General features: G+C 39.8%; 1 protein-coding gene across 4 annotated transcripts in view; it reads right to left on the bottom strand.

Moving 5' to 3' along the window:
- The window catches only part of LOC136875017 (hemolymph lipopolysaccharide-binding protein), a 97,880-nt gene that overhangs the window by 19,769 nt on the left and 63,439 nt on the right, over nucleotides 1-14,672 (bottom strand). For all 4 annotated transcript variants that reach the window (XM_067148735.2, XM_067148734.2, XM_068227959.1 and 1 more), the window contains exons 3-4: nucleotides 7,338-7,470; nucleotides 2,886-3,164 (exon numbers count right to left, since the gene is read on the bottom strand). In XM_067148735.2, the coding sequence (XP_067004836.2) occupies nucleotides 2,886-3,164; nucleotides 7,338-7,470 (412 nt within the window). The remainder of the gene's footprint in view (nucleotides 1-2,885; nucleotides 3,165-7,337; nucleotides 7,471-14,672) is intronic.

The following is a 14,672-nucleotide window of genomic DNA, read 5'->3' as shown; positions in this document are numbered from 1 at the left end:
GGCAAGACACGCCTAGAAACACCAAGGAAGGGGGTGAAAGATAAACATAACAAAAAACTACCGAAATTGTTCTCGAACCGTATTTTGCAGGAATACTGGAGCGATTTCCACGAAACTTGGTACATATATGACTTACTCTCAAGAGACTAACCGCGTGGGGATAAGACAGCCCTAGAACCCTTAGGGGCAGTGAGATATAAAAATCGTAAAGAGTATCGAATCTATAGTTTTCGGGATCGCTGAGATGAATAGTGATACCGAGCATTTTTAAAGTACAAGTTCAATCCCCTTTGCCATAGGAGGTGAGAAAGGATGGGAAAACAAAATGACCGAAATGACCGCGCTTTTGGATGTATTTGGGTATTGTCCAGCAGAGCTGTCAACTAAATTTGGTGCTAATATTAGCCCGACTTACTATCTGTGAAAAGAGAAAAGGTGAAAAACAAAATTTCCAAAATGACCGAGCTATGTGTCTGCTCTAGCATACCTCTGAACCAAATTTCTTCACATATGACTTACTATCTGGAAGAAATTACTATGTGTTTTCGTTGATTCAACGCTTTTCCAGAAAGTAAAAAGGCCAATCACTTGATTTTTACTAGGAAGATAGCCGATATCTACAAAACTATAGTTCGAGAGCTTCCTTATGCCAATCACCAAGGCAGGTCTGCCCAGTAAACAAAAGAGTTTCAGGAGAAGTGCGTTTTGATAGTAAAAGAAAGTCATGCAATTGCTTCAAAGGAAAAACAGACCAGGTGCGTACAGTGTAAGAAAAACACTACAATGTGGCGGAACACTTTATATCAACTGTTTTGCAGTATTTCATGGCATTTGAGACAAGGACTAAAAAAAGACTACACCACTGTAACTCAGTGCTTATCATGCGAACCTTCCTTACTAAGACTGCGGAGCCTATTTGTTTGTTTCTTTGTTTCCGTGCTGATTACAATATTTCCTGTATTTAAATTGTAAATAAAGTGTTTTATTTTATTTTATTTTATTTAAACTTCAATTGAGGGCCAATAAATGCAAATGCATGAAAACTTACGTAAATGTAAAATTCCATGTTGAAAAAGCAACCTATCCGTTCATGCCCACTGTTCCATTAATGGAACATGCCAAAAAAGCGTACTAAGATAATTCGTAAGATAATTTTAACACAGTTACTGCAGTTTTGGGACCCTCTATGAGCAAAAGCATAATATATGATCGAAAAGACAAAAAAAAAAAAAAAATTGGGAACAAATGGGCTTAAGTTTCATTATTGCGTAAAGGTCTGTCTATACTCAGAAGAAATAAATCTTGTGCGCCAGATTCTATTTCTGGAGAGGCACTCAAACTTGGGGGTGAAACGATCCTACCACACTTAATAGGAATATTTAATATATCACTCAACAGTTCGAAGGTTCCAGAAAATTGGAAATCGGCCATTGCAGTTCTTATTCACAAGGGGGGGGGGGGAGGGTGACTTGAATAACCACAGACCGGTCAATTTGACGTAAATCGCATGCAAACAAATGGAGCAATTAGTAGTAGATTATTTGAAGTTAAAATGGGACTCTCCTGGAATGATATTTAAGGAGCAGAATGGTTTTAGGGACGGCTTCTTCTGCGAAAACCAGCTCTGTTCCGTATGCCAAGATATATGGGATAAGATCTACAATGGGTCAGGGATTGATGCAGTAGTAATTTATTTTGTTAAAGCAATCGATCTTGTGCCACATGACATCCTCCTTAACAAGTTACCGCGTACGGACATTCACATCAGAGTAGTGAAATGGAAACGAGAACTCCTCAATGGAAGAACTGAGAGGGTGCGCGTGCGAGAAACACTACCTTCTCCACAAAACGTTACGTCTGGTGTGGCTCAGGGTAACGTTATTGGGTCAATTCTTTTCATACTTTCCATGAATGATATGCCTGACTCCGTAAAATCGGAAGTGCGCATCTTTGCTTATGACTGCCTCATATACCAGGAGATAAATACAAAGGAGGACGAACTATTGCTTTAGCAAGATTTAGATAGATTGAAAAATGGGCCTGTGAAAATCAAATGAAATGGCTAGCAGTGAGAATGAAGCGGCAGTAGCTTTAATTAAGCTACTGTCCCGGCATTTGCCTGCTTTGAAATGGGAAACCACCACGGGAAACTATCTTCAGGGCTGCTGATATTTGGGTTCGAACCCACTATCACCCGAATAAAAGCTCACATTTGCTTGTACGTTTTATGAACCTTGAATGATCCATAAGCTCCAAATGCAAATTTCTTACACGAAATACGTGTATAGAAGACAGGCGGATATTTAGAAACTCTTGCATTCCGACGAGTTTCCCCAAAGATTAAAATTGTGTCTTTATATTCGCCGTTGTGGAATACACCAGGCATTATCGATATGTTGACAGGAAATATATTGCTAGGTACTCTACCAAATACCAGACTACTACTTAGCGTTCGAGTACTAGGCTTACTAACGCAAGGGAGCGCATATGACAGCGCTGAGGAGCATGAAGCGAGCGGCTGTCAGGTTGCTATGTCTTCATAATTATTCTGACGTAACCTGCAGGCAGTATTGCCCCTTGAAAATTAGTTATTAGATATCCCACTAATCATTCCTGCATGCGGGACACTTACAAGTAGAAAGTACGGCCACCTGGCATACGTGTCGTATTTTATAGCACCAACAGTCTATATCGGAGAAAAAATCACGAATGTCTTCCAAGTTCATTATCTGCTATCAGGTAAGAAGGTGGTCAACATTCCCTTTCTCCGGGTGTATCAGCATTCATGAGCTAAAGGACATTATTTAAAAGTACTATTGTGTGAAGTTGTTAAATGAGTTGTCCTCTCCCTTAGTAAAATATTCTATTAATGATAAATAACTAACCTGTAACAGCCATGTATTGGCCTTCCTTCAAGTAGTCGTGTACGCCAACAAATACAAAGTCATTATACTTGGTTCCTGTAAACTTGGGCTTCCTGGAGAAGAATTTCTTCACTACGTCTGCCTCAACATCTGAGTTGATGACTATGAGGTGTCCACCTTCTCGAACACAAATAGAACGAGCAGTTTCCCAGTCCACAGCTTTAGTATGCAACTTGTAAAAGCCCAGTCCAGGGAATAATTCGTAGCCTTCTCTCGATGCTGATGATTGTAACTCCATTGCTAAACAGAGCAGATATTTTTTCAATTAGATACGAGTGGGATAGTTTCAATTCCTTTTCATACTGTCATATCCACTTGAGCAGTATTGCTAATGATCAACACTGTCAGAAATAAATTCATAATTTTGCAACAATTCCCCGAATTCTGCGAAATATGCCATCAAGTTGAGTTTCATTATTGCCGACGTTTTTTTTTTTTCACAGCAAAAACGTACCGCGGACATTTTGTTACACATTACATCAATGTCACACGGACGTAATGTCACGAAATCCAAATTGCCACCGAACTCTATGTCATACTAGAACGTAACACAGACTTCTTGATTAATCTCATGTTGTATGTTGGGTATTCAGCCCGAAGGCTGGTCTGATCCTCTACAGCTCCAACAACAGCTGTCATAGATACCCTAGGTGTCACTGAAGAGGCATACTAGGGAAATGAGGAGTGAGGTAGTTTCCTGTTGCTTCCCTCATTGAGCCAGAAGTTGCTGTTACATACCAGTCAGCTAAACCCACTGAAATGCATGCAACATCCGACCATATGAGCGACATTTTCACACCATTCATAACAGGGACTGGCTGCATAAGGAATAGAATCACTAGAATCGCTCATACCTCGGTCAATTTCATATTGTCAAAGCCAAGGATGAGACTGAGACAGATCAATGAAAGTAAGAAATGTATTCTACCTATTCTATTATCTCATATGAACACAATAAAAATATGATTTACCTGGTTATTATATGCTCAGTATTAATTAATCCATGGTAATCAGTAACATTTTCGGGCATGTGAAATTTACAAGTATAAGTAAATGCAGAAATGGACCATAAAACTAGATTTACTACAACTGGCAGAGGAGGGAAGAAACTGATTTATAAAGATTATATATATTTGAAACACAAACCAATGAAAATGGGAACGAAATGGAGGTGTGTATTTCGGGAAACCCTTGGTGCCATGATTGTTACTGCAAGTGAAGTAAATAGAACACAAGTGTTGTCTGAAGAAGAACATACACATGCTCCTGATTGGGGCTCTTGTAAAGCCTCCTAAGTTAAAGAAGGAATTAAAAATTCAGGTAAGAGATCTAGGGAACCATCTCCTGTCATAGTAAAAAAACGCATTTGTTAAGTGAAACTAACGTGAAACTTCCAAAAAAGGAAACGTTGCAGAGGACTGTTATACGCATAAGAACCAAAAATGTACCTCCCTATCCAACATCAATAGAAGGTTTAGAAGATACGCCTCAAATTGATAAAGAAACTACAAATGGAGAACGATGACTACTTCAGCTAGACACACGGGTAGGGGTAGTTGTATTCAGCTCAGACCGTAACTTACGAATAATCAAGGCAGAGAACAGTACGTTCAGAGTTGCTCCCAAAATTTCACCACAATTATACAGTATCCCTTGCAGAGTGCAAGATGTATTCTTCCCTGTAATATTTGCCCTCACAAAGAGACGCACTAAAGTAACGTACGATGAAACTTTTCGTGTCCTGAAATACAACATTTCTGAAAAATATAATGAAGTCCTTCAAGCAGATTATGTCTCTACTGATTACGAAGTTGAATGCATGTCAGCTGTTAGAGAGGCATTTTCAAGTTGTAATATCGCTTTGTTTTTGTTTAATTTTGCACAAAGCCTATGGATAAGGGTATAAAAGGAAGGATTAGTGGAACAGTATCAGGATGAGGAAAATTCGGTATTACGTGCGCAGTTCCAGTAACCGTTAGCCTTGCCCTTCATTCCTGTCAACCGGGTACCTAAAGCATTTGAAATCCTTAGAGTTGAATTTGATCACGTTTTACAGGTGATTAGCGAGTACCTAGAAGTAAATTATGTTTTAGAAAGATGGCATGGTAGAGGACGAATAGCACCTCTGTTCCCTTCCGCAACAGTACTATCCAATTTAACACGAACAACTAATACGTGTGAGGTGTCGCACAACCGCATGAATAAAATTATCTGTCAGGATCATCCATCAATTTATAAACTCTTGCATCACTTACAGATTGAGAATGCAGAGATATCTTGGAATACTGAAAGACTGGAAACTGACCATTCGCCCAGGAAGAAGAAGAAAGTTTACGTAGATTTCTATCGACGCCATCGATGAGCTGAAAGAGTTTTTGGAAGGTACCAGGAATGCGTGGCCGAAGGCAGACTTCTACAATATCTGAGAACACTTGGACTTAATATTGCTGGTGTATATTAAATTTCTAAGATAATATTTTGGACCTATGAATAATTTTGCAATGGAATCAGTTAATTGTTGTGAGGGTCTCATATATTTGAACTATTCTCTTTATGTTTATTACCCTGTCCCTTGTACGTGCGCAGATTTCAGGATCTCTCTCAACTGAAAAACAAGGACTCCAGCATCATATAAGTCGACTGAAAACTCACATTTGAATTGAGGTTACAGTTTTACTGTTTGAAGAAGAAAATTTATACTTCTTATGGGCCTAAATTAATAATATTTTCATGTTACTATTTTGTTGATATACTAATTATCTCTTACAGTAATTCAATGACAGTTCGATATGATGTACTTTTATGGCGGTCATATCTTTGTGTGAACGTTTTGAACTGTACCATTAAGTCCAATCTAAGTGAACCAATTTCGAGGAAATCTTACCACGAATGAATGTTGAGCTGCGCAGACCACTGATTGTACAATTCGCTTTATTACCAACATCATGGTTAAACTTTGAGATCCCTGTCGAAAGCGGCAATCAGTGACTGTGTTCTCGACCAACACAGAAGACTTGAGAATGTTAATGCACGTGCATAATACAAACTTAAATACCATCACTGTATAAGAAAACATAAGTAACCTTTATTTGAGGCTCCTTGAAATAAACTTTTTCGAACTAAAGTGTCCTTCCACCAAACCAGTTAGTAATTTTTCACACGTGTCTCATATTATCAGACGGAGTGCGTTCCCGTAGCTTACACGAAGCACATGTGAAGCTGTCTGGCCTCTAATAAGCTGCTTTATGTTTATCACCCCGTCCTTTGTAAACTGTGGATACTTTCGCTACTCTCCTTTCATTCGGCACAGATCCTTCATGCAAAGATGTAAAGAGATTTGTATTTTAGATACGGTACCATAATAATAAATGGTATTATGAATCTATGAACAATTTGGCATTGAGAGGTCCGTTAAGATCTTCAGGTCATTCTGTGTTGGTCGAGAACACAGTCAGTGATTACCGCCTTCGACAGGTATCTCAAAGGCGGTATCTGTTATTTAACCAGAATTCTTATCAATTCCTGCTGCATTTCTAGATTTCATGCTTTGTATATTTGTATAAATATCGATAAACTTCAGCACACCCAGTTTTAGCAATGTCCTCAACTTGGATATTTTCCGTTTATCCAACTAGCTTTACACGCTGCTGACCAAATACTTCTGCCGTCCTTAAGTCCTAAAATAAAGGCTCCATTTGCCGATATATAATAACTGGATTGTTCTTCCTGGAACCTGATTTTGCTCAAAGGACCTATATGTAACCTTCATTTTATTCGCGAAATAGTTGATCCTAAGCTTTCCCTTTCTGTTACTACTACAACAACAATGTATGCCACCCATTCACTTTCTATACCCTAAATCTGCTGACTGTCTACTGTCTGGAACTTTTTCCTAATCATATCCCTGCACTTATGGATAATTTCCTTGTCCTGGAGACTGTCTGCTTTTATTCATCTGTAGACGGATTACAATTTCTTAACCTAGTCTATGATGCCGTGATGTACGTAGCAAAAATTTCAGTCTTCTTTAATGAAAGACACAATTATCACAAGTTCCCTTTTAAAATTGGCAAGAGATGAAATATATTCAAAACCAATTTTCCGTACGCCCCATACCTTCACGATAATAATTATAATATTAATAATAATAACACAACGTTAATTACCCCGGTATTGGGAACTGTTCACTCTTACACGGCACAGGAATAATCATCGCTAGCTACACGACAGGATCTGTCATACAGCATTCTGTGCGAAATAGGCCTATGTGTAGAATAAGCAAAAGTAATAAATTTTACTCACAAAATGGGTCTTAAGATTCACAACAGTATGCTGAAACAAGGAATTTTTTGTATTCCCCGCACGTTCACTGGAATTTCAATATTTTATAGATTTAATAAATGATTGACTTACTTGAAGCGACGGAGCTCAGCGTAATCCTTTCCTTGCCGCTACATTGTAGATAAGTATGAGCAACATCCAAAACAACGTCACCATTAGTTGAATGGTTCTTTCTCTGTGGTGCAGAATCCTTTTGCAAATCGACCTGAAATGTTGTAATAAGCATGAAATCATTAATTGACCAGTGCATTCATTCATTCATGCAATCATTCAATTCATTCATAATGTATGGTGTAATTGTTGCGTAATTCTATAAAGGCTTGTGACACAAAGGTAAACACTAATTCAACTTAAGGAAGGTAAGTTACATGTTGTCTGTTAACGTCTAGGATAATACTAAGTAAATACATTTAAGAAACTACAATACAGGAATTGGAAGGAAATAGATAATAAGTTGAATTGGAATGTTTAATATAGTAATAGATAAACGAAGTCCGCCTCTGTGGTGTAGTGGTTAGCGTGATTAGCTGCCACCCCCGGAGGCCCGGGTTCGATTCCCGGCTCTGCCACGAAATTTGAAAAGTGGTACGAGGGCTGGAACGGGGTCCACTCAGCCTCGGGAGGTCAACTGAGTAGAGGTGGGTTCGATTCCCACCTCAGCCATCCTGGAAGTGGTTTTCCGTGGTTTCCCACTTCTCCTCCAGGCGAATGCCGGGATGGTACCTAACTTAAGGCCACGGCCGTTTCCTTCCCTCTTCCTTGCCTATCCTTTCCAATCTTCCCATCCCTCCACAAGGCCCCTGTTCAGCATAGCAGGTGAGGCCGCCTGGGCGAGGTACTGGTCATTCTCCCCAGTTGTATCCCCGACCAAGAGTCTGAAGCTCCGGGACACTGCCCTTGAGGCGGTAGAGGTGGAATCCCTCGCTGAGTCCGAGGGAAAAGCCGAACCTGGAGGGTAAACAGATGATGATGATGATGATAAACGAATAGTAATAAGTAATAGAATGCATGTATAAAAACACGCTTTTGATTAGAAAGAATGTTTGCTCTCTCCCCAGTTCTTGGTGATCCGAAATTGGCTGATGGGAGTATTCTGTCCTGTTCTACTCAACAGGGGCTGTCTGGCCGAGGCGGTAAAGGCGTGCTCGGTTCGCCCGAAAGGACGTGGGTTCGAATCCCCGTCAGGAAGTCGTAAAATTTAAGAAACGAGATTTCCATTTCCGGAGGTGCATATGGCCCTGAGGTTCAATCAGCCCACACCAAAAATGAGTACCAGGTTCATTCCTGGGGGCAAAGGCAGCCGGGCGTAGAGCTAACTATTCTACCCCATCACGTGCCGCTGTTAACAATAGTGGAAGCCTTTACCTTCCACTCGTCCAAGGGCCTTCATGGCATGTACGGAGGTGACTTTGTCTTTTGTCTAAGATGTCGATATGTTCTCATAGATATTTGACATTATACTTCTGAGAAAGATATATTTTTCAGCACAAAAGAACTTATGGAGTGCGTAGGACACCCACTTTCACACAGAAAATCACGGAGAAAATTCAGGAATTTGCTACTGGTAGTTGCTGATATTTCTGGCAATGAATTATAAGGTAAGACATGATACGAACTTACAATCCCTGTACTCACATATAATATGATTATGGCAAGTTTCTTCATGGAACAGAACAGGCTTTCCAGAAATCCTTGTGAGAATTTTGTGAATCAATAAGTCACTTTTCGAAAAGAATTGTTAGATATTGAAATGACTTTAGGATCAATTTGTCAGTCTTCTATCTGATTAAATACACTTTGAAAAATAAATCGTAGTGCCCGTAGGATCCCGTGGTTATGAACTTACTTGTAAGTAATATCAGGGATTCAAAACTTAAAATTTAGTAGACTCTCACATCGTTTCATAGAAAAAAATTTACGTAAAATTACTCGAGCTATGAATGTTTTGCATAAATATTTTGAAGTTGACGCTCAATGCCGTCTGGAGACTTTCTTCTAATCACTGATATTCTGCCGGATGTAGTGTTGCAATTAATTTTGTGCAGGGTAGCGAAGTCTGTATCGCCTCACTTGACCGCTAGAGTCTAGAAAAATTTGATTTTCTTTTTCAGAATAAATCTAGATATATTACATTGAAGATTGTGTACTACAATTACACCAATGGGAACGAAACTTCTCCGATAAATAAGTGTCAGTAATCAACCAGTTTTCAGTATACGTTTCCCGAACTATTCAGTGGCATAATTGAACTGCACCTTACGCTCCTTTTTGTTGTGAAAGGATATTTATATCATGGTTTAACTCTAAAATCCATTTGACTTTTTATTTTGGAGTTTTAAAAACGGTTAAGAAGGAGATATGTGAATAAAATCAAGGAAAAATACTTGAAAAATTCTTGACAACGTTTTCCTAGATATTTTTTCCTTTTCTAATATGAGCAAAAACCTACACTGTTCACCGTGCTTATATATGCAGTTTCCAATTAGAAATAAATATGTATGAATGTCTTTGGTTAAATAACGGTTGGTTATAATCTGGTGTTCTGTTTCTTCTGACTCTTCCTAGAGCAAGTATGCCTTTTCTCGACATACATGACATAACGTGAATCAAGGTATGAAAGTTGTCAAAATAAATATTATGCTACTGGTTTCTAGACACTTTCTTGTCTACCGAGCTACTATGTTGCCTGTTAACAACACTTTCTTCAGTCTTTCTAAATAGTGTGATGTGAAGTATGGAGAACTGACATACCTTGTGTCTGTATGCAGTAAGGCCGCCTCATCTCATTCTCCACCATGTGATGCCATCTGCAGTATTTTCCAAGCAGTTATTCTAATTTAAATTTGGTGTAGCCGAAGGGCTACACTATGCATTGTGAGGATAACGGTACTAACTTGTTAGGCGTAAACGAATAAAGTACTAAAAGGACGATTGAATAGCACAGTAACTTCTGAAGAACCGGGCGAGTTGGCCGTGCGTGTAGAGGCGCGCGGCTGTGAGCTTGCATCCGGGAGATAGTAGGTTCGAATCCCACTATCGGCAGCCCTGAAAATGGTTTCCCGTGGTTTCCCATTTTCACACCAGGCAAATGCTGGGGCTGTACCTTAATTAAGGCCACGGCCGCTTCCTTCCAACTCCTAGGCTTTTCCTATCCCATCGTCGCCATAAGACCTATCTGTGTCGGTGCGACGTAAAGTCCCTAAAAAAAAAAAAACTTCTGAAGAGAAAGTATTGTAACTTCAGTAATCCATTATCGGTTCGTACATTAGATAAAGATGACTAGATTAGAAAGGTTTCGAGATTTTCTTAAGATCAAACAGAGGTGCCATTTGTCGTTTGCAGTGTGTTGTACATTGAACGAATTGAAAAAAACTCAAAGGATACTCTTGTACCCTTGCATACTCCTCGATTATAAATAGGTGACCAATGTTTATTACGAAATTGGCTAGGTCTTAGCGTTCAGAAGGCATGTCAGTGGGTTACACCATCCACTGCAAGTATTTGAACAAAAGGCACGGCATTGTCAACCAATTACATGGGACAGCGCCTAGGTTCCTTAGGAGGAAGTAATGTTTAGACGAGTTTTGGAGCTATTGGATTTAATGGTGGAGGCACGTGGCAATTCGTTTTTGGAACAGATTCTGCTTACTAAAGTCCAAAATCCATCTTTTGGAAGTCGCCACTTTCTGGAGAATGTTTGTCTACTTTAAAATCACATCTACATGGTGGCCTTTAAAAAGGTTCCAATGTTTACAGTGGAGGCAGCATGCAACAAACGGAGGTATAAAGTTCCTATAAACACTGGACGCAAACACAGTATCTTCGGAGTTATGGTCCAGTACCACTACTGCCAATTATCACAGTGCCTTTCATCTACTCAACAACATGTCCTCGACGTGACCGACATCCATTGCACTGCAGCCTACCCCTTAAGTCACAAGGAGTCGTGCAATCGTTCGAACACCCCTGGCTGTCGCCGGATTACATCACAGGCACTCAACACGCTCTCTCGTAGTGTATCCGCATCACTTATGGGGACCAAATACATCATGGGCTTTACATGTACAAAAGCTAAAAACTTAAAGGGTTAAGGTGAGGCGAACCGGCAGGCCAAGTTATTTGCCCTCCATGACCAATCCATGGCTCATGGAAAATCCGTGTTAGGTGACGCCTAATACTGTGATGAATATAGGCCGATGGCCCACCATAATAAGACCACAACACAACACAACACGCCACGTAAATTAGTCCGTTGCATCAACTAAGCACTCCATATTAAAGCATTGTTGATGGTGGACAAATACAATCACACAGGAAACTTTGGATTTCAAAAAGTGGTCATTAAAGCGAGAAGCTTCCTAATCGCCTACATCGCAAGATCTTGACAACTGTCGCGAGAACTACGAGGTATTTAGTATGATTAACACGGAAGTTGCAGGAAGTACTGATATAATTCTTTTCGCTCTTTAAACTAAATTTCACTGCAGGTCAACAATAAAATATAATTTTTTATTAACTTCTCCGCGTTTTACTGAAATTAAAATTTTCCTTTTATTATAATGACAAGTCAGAGAAACTTCGACAAATCGTAGAGTGCATTGTACTGTATACAGCAAAACAAACGACTCAGAAAATATTGCTCATCTACCGTCCACGTTCAACAAGCAATATAGTCCGACATATTGTGAATTCCGTGTTATGATGAGTTCTCGATTTATGGTCCTCACAGCAGAATAAGGCGGAACATTATACCTTGTCGTGCGGTGTGGATCTCCAGTATGTTCCAGGTTTGTTTTTCTCCAACATGATTTAGTGTCTCCAAGGCGAAGTCTACTATGACTATCGCTGAAGCTTTTTGTTTTTTTTTTGAGCGATAGGTCTGTTCGACGGGTGTTTAAGGATAGTTTAGGTAGACCGCAGATTTACCACATTCGTACCAGATATGAGCCCTTCTTATTACATCAGAAATATACCCTTTCAAGAACAAAGGATGCAGGAAGATGGGATGGAGTTCACACCCCTGGTAAATCATTTACACTTTTTAGATCGCTTAGTTTCTTGTGGAACCTCATTCCCGAACACTTCTTGCTCCTCGAATCTGACGGCTTCAGATGCATACCTACGGGGCATGGAAAAATAATCAGTTCTCAAGGCAGAAGACCTTGCTATGAATGTTCCCGAACTACGGGAGAAGGTAAATTCATTGTTTGAGTTCTTTAGAGCAACCTTTGTACATCACCTTCCAAAAAGCTATGAACAATGGAGTGGCCCATGTTGGTACACATTTTGACACATACTGTACCAGCACATGTCCCACATGGTAGAACAGCTTACTGTTAGAGCAAGAGCAAATTGGTGCAATTTAAAAACCTTTGGGATATTTTCATCCTATATAACTGGTCTGGTGTGGAGAGAGAACGGTGGCTGGACACTGAATTGGAACTGGTTGAAATATTTGCGGGACCACAGTACTAGGCGATGTGGGATGGCAGTATATGATAAAATTAAGTAAGTAGAGGCCAAAAATCTATAACTACACATTGCTTCGTAATATCTGTGATGTAGTGAAAAGGGAGGATTAAAAAACTCCGGTTATCGTGTATCAAATATTTCAGTTTTAAAAGCTCGTTGACTAAGAATTTAAAAATATATGTAGTAGTTTCTTGAAACTCGAACAGAAGTAAAATCATTTATTTAACAATATTGTAATATTTAACTGAAGAATTGAGTTTCATTTAAAATCTACAGTCTATATACACGTATTTTGCCATTGGTGTGTACGAATTAACAAAACTTTAGATTATTAAAGTATGGTGAAGTATAGTGGGAAGGCAGGGATGAAATGACTTCATGGAGTAATATTGACACGGAGTGTTGGTAAAGTACCTTCCGATTGGACAAAAGCAGTAACTGCACCTACCTATAAGCAAGGGAACAGGAAGGATTGTAACAACTATCGAGGTATCTCATTGATCAGAATATCAGGCAATGTGTTCACTGGCATCTTAGAAGGGAGGGTGCAATCAGTGGTTTAGAGGAAGCTGGGTGAAAACCAGTGTGGTTTCAGACCACAAACGGGCTTTAAGGATCAGATTTCAAGTATGCGACAGGTAACTGAAAATTGCTACTAGAGGAATACACAGTTTTGTTAATGTTTTGTACATCTAGTGAAGGCATATGACACAGTACCGAGGGAAAAGATGTTCGCCGTTCTGCGGGACTATGGGATTAAGTGTAGATTATTCAATTCAATTAAAATCAATCAAAGCATTTGTGTTGATAATTGGGCACTAGCAAAGGTTAAGCAAGGCTGTAATATTTTATCTTTATTGTTCACAGTTTACATGGATCATCTGCTGGTAAGTATTAAGTTGCAGGGAGGGATTCAGTTAGGTAAAATGAAATGGCGTATGGCTTTTAGTGCCGGGAGTGTCCGAGGACATATTCGGCTCGCCAGGTGCAGGTCTTTCGATTTGACACCCGTAGGTGACCTGCGCGTCGTGATGAGGATGAAATGATGATGAAGACGACACATACAGCCAGCCCCAGTGCCAGTGAAATTAACCAATGATGGTTAAAATTCCCGACCCTGCCGGGAATCGAACCCGGGACCCCTGTGACCAAAGGCCAGCATGCTAACCATTTAGCCATGGAGCCGGACATTCAGTTAGGTGAAAATGTAGTAAGCAGTCTGGTCTATGCTGACAATTTGGTTTTAATGGCAGATTGTGCAAAAGCCTGCAACTTGAAAGTATGTGCATTGAGTATGGTATGAAAATTAGCTTTCCGAAGACTGACGTCAGTAGGTAAGAAATCCAAGAGAACTCAATGTCAGATTGGGAATACAAACCTGGAACAGGTATATAATGTCAAGTACTTAGGATGTGTTTTCTCCCAGGATGGTAGTATAGTACGTGAGATCGAATTAAGGTGCAAAAAAGCTAAAGCAGTGAGCTCGCACTTGCAATCAACAGTAATCTGTAAGAAGTAAGTCATCTTCCAGACGAAACTACAGTATCTTCACATCGGTCTGTTTTCAGACCAACTTTGCTCTATGGGAGTGAAAGCTGGGTGGACTAAGGATATCGTATTCATAAGCTAGGTATGAAAGTAGCGAGAATGATTTCTGATACCAATAGGCGGGAACAATGGCAGGAGAGCTTTCGGAATGAGGAAATAAAGCCTATGTTAGGAATGAACTCGATGGATGGAGCTGTACGCATAAACCGGCTTCGTTGGTGGGGACATGTGAGGTGATTGGAGGAGGATAGGTTACCTAAGAGAATAATGGATTCTGTTACGGAGGGTAAGAGGGGTAGTGGGAGACTAAGACCACGATGGTTTGACTCAGAACTAGTTACAAGTAGAGGATTGTGGCGTCGTCCAGTAAATTCACAGAGGCTTGCA

The sequence above is a fragment of the Anabrus simplex genome, chromosome 5, assembly GCF_040414725.1.
Source record: "Anabrus simplex isolate iqAnaSimp1 chromosome 5, ASM4041472v1, whole genome shotgun sequence".
In the NCBI taxonomy this organism is placed as follows: domain Eukaryota; kingdom Metazoa; phylum Arthropoda; class Insecta; order Orthoptera; family Tettigoniidae; genus Anabrus; species Anabrus simplex.
Note: the sequence above shows the minus strand (reverse complement) of the source record. Positions and strands in the feature narration are given on the sequence as shown.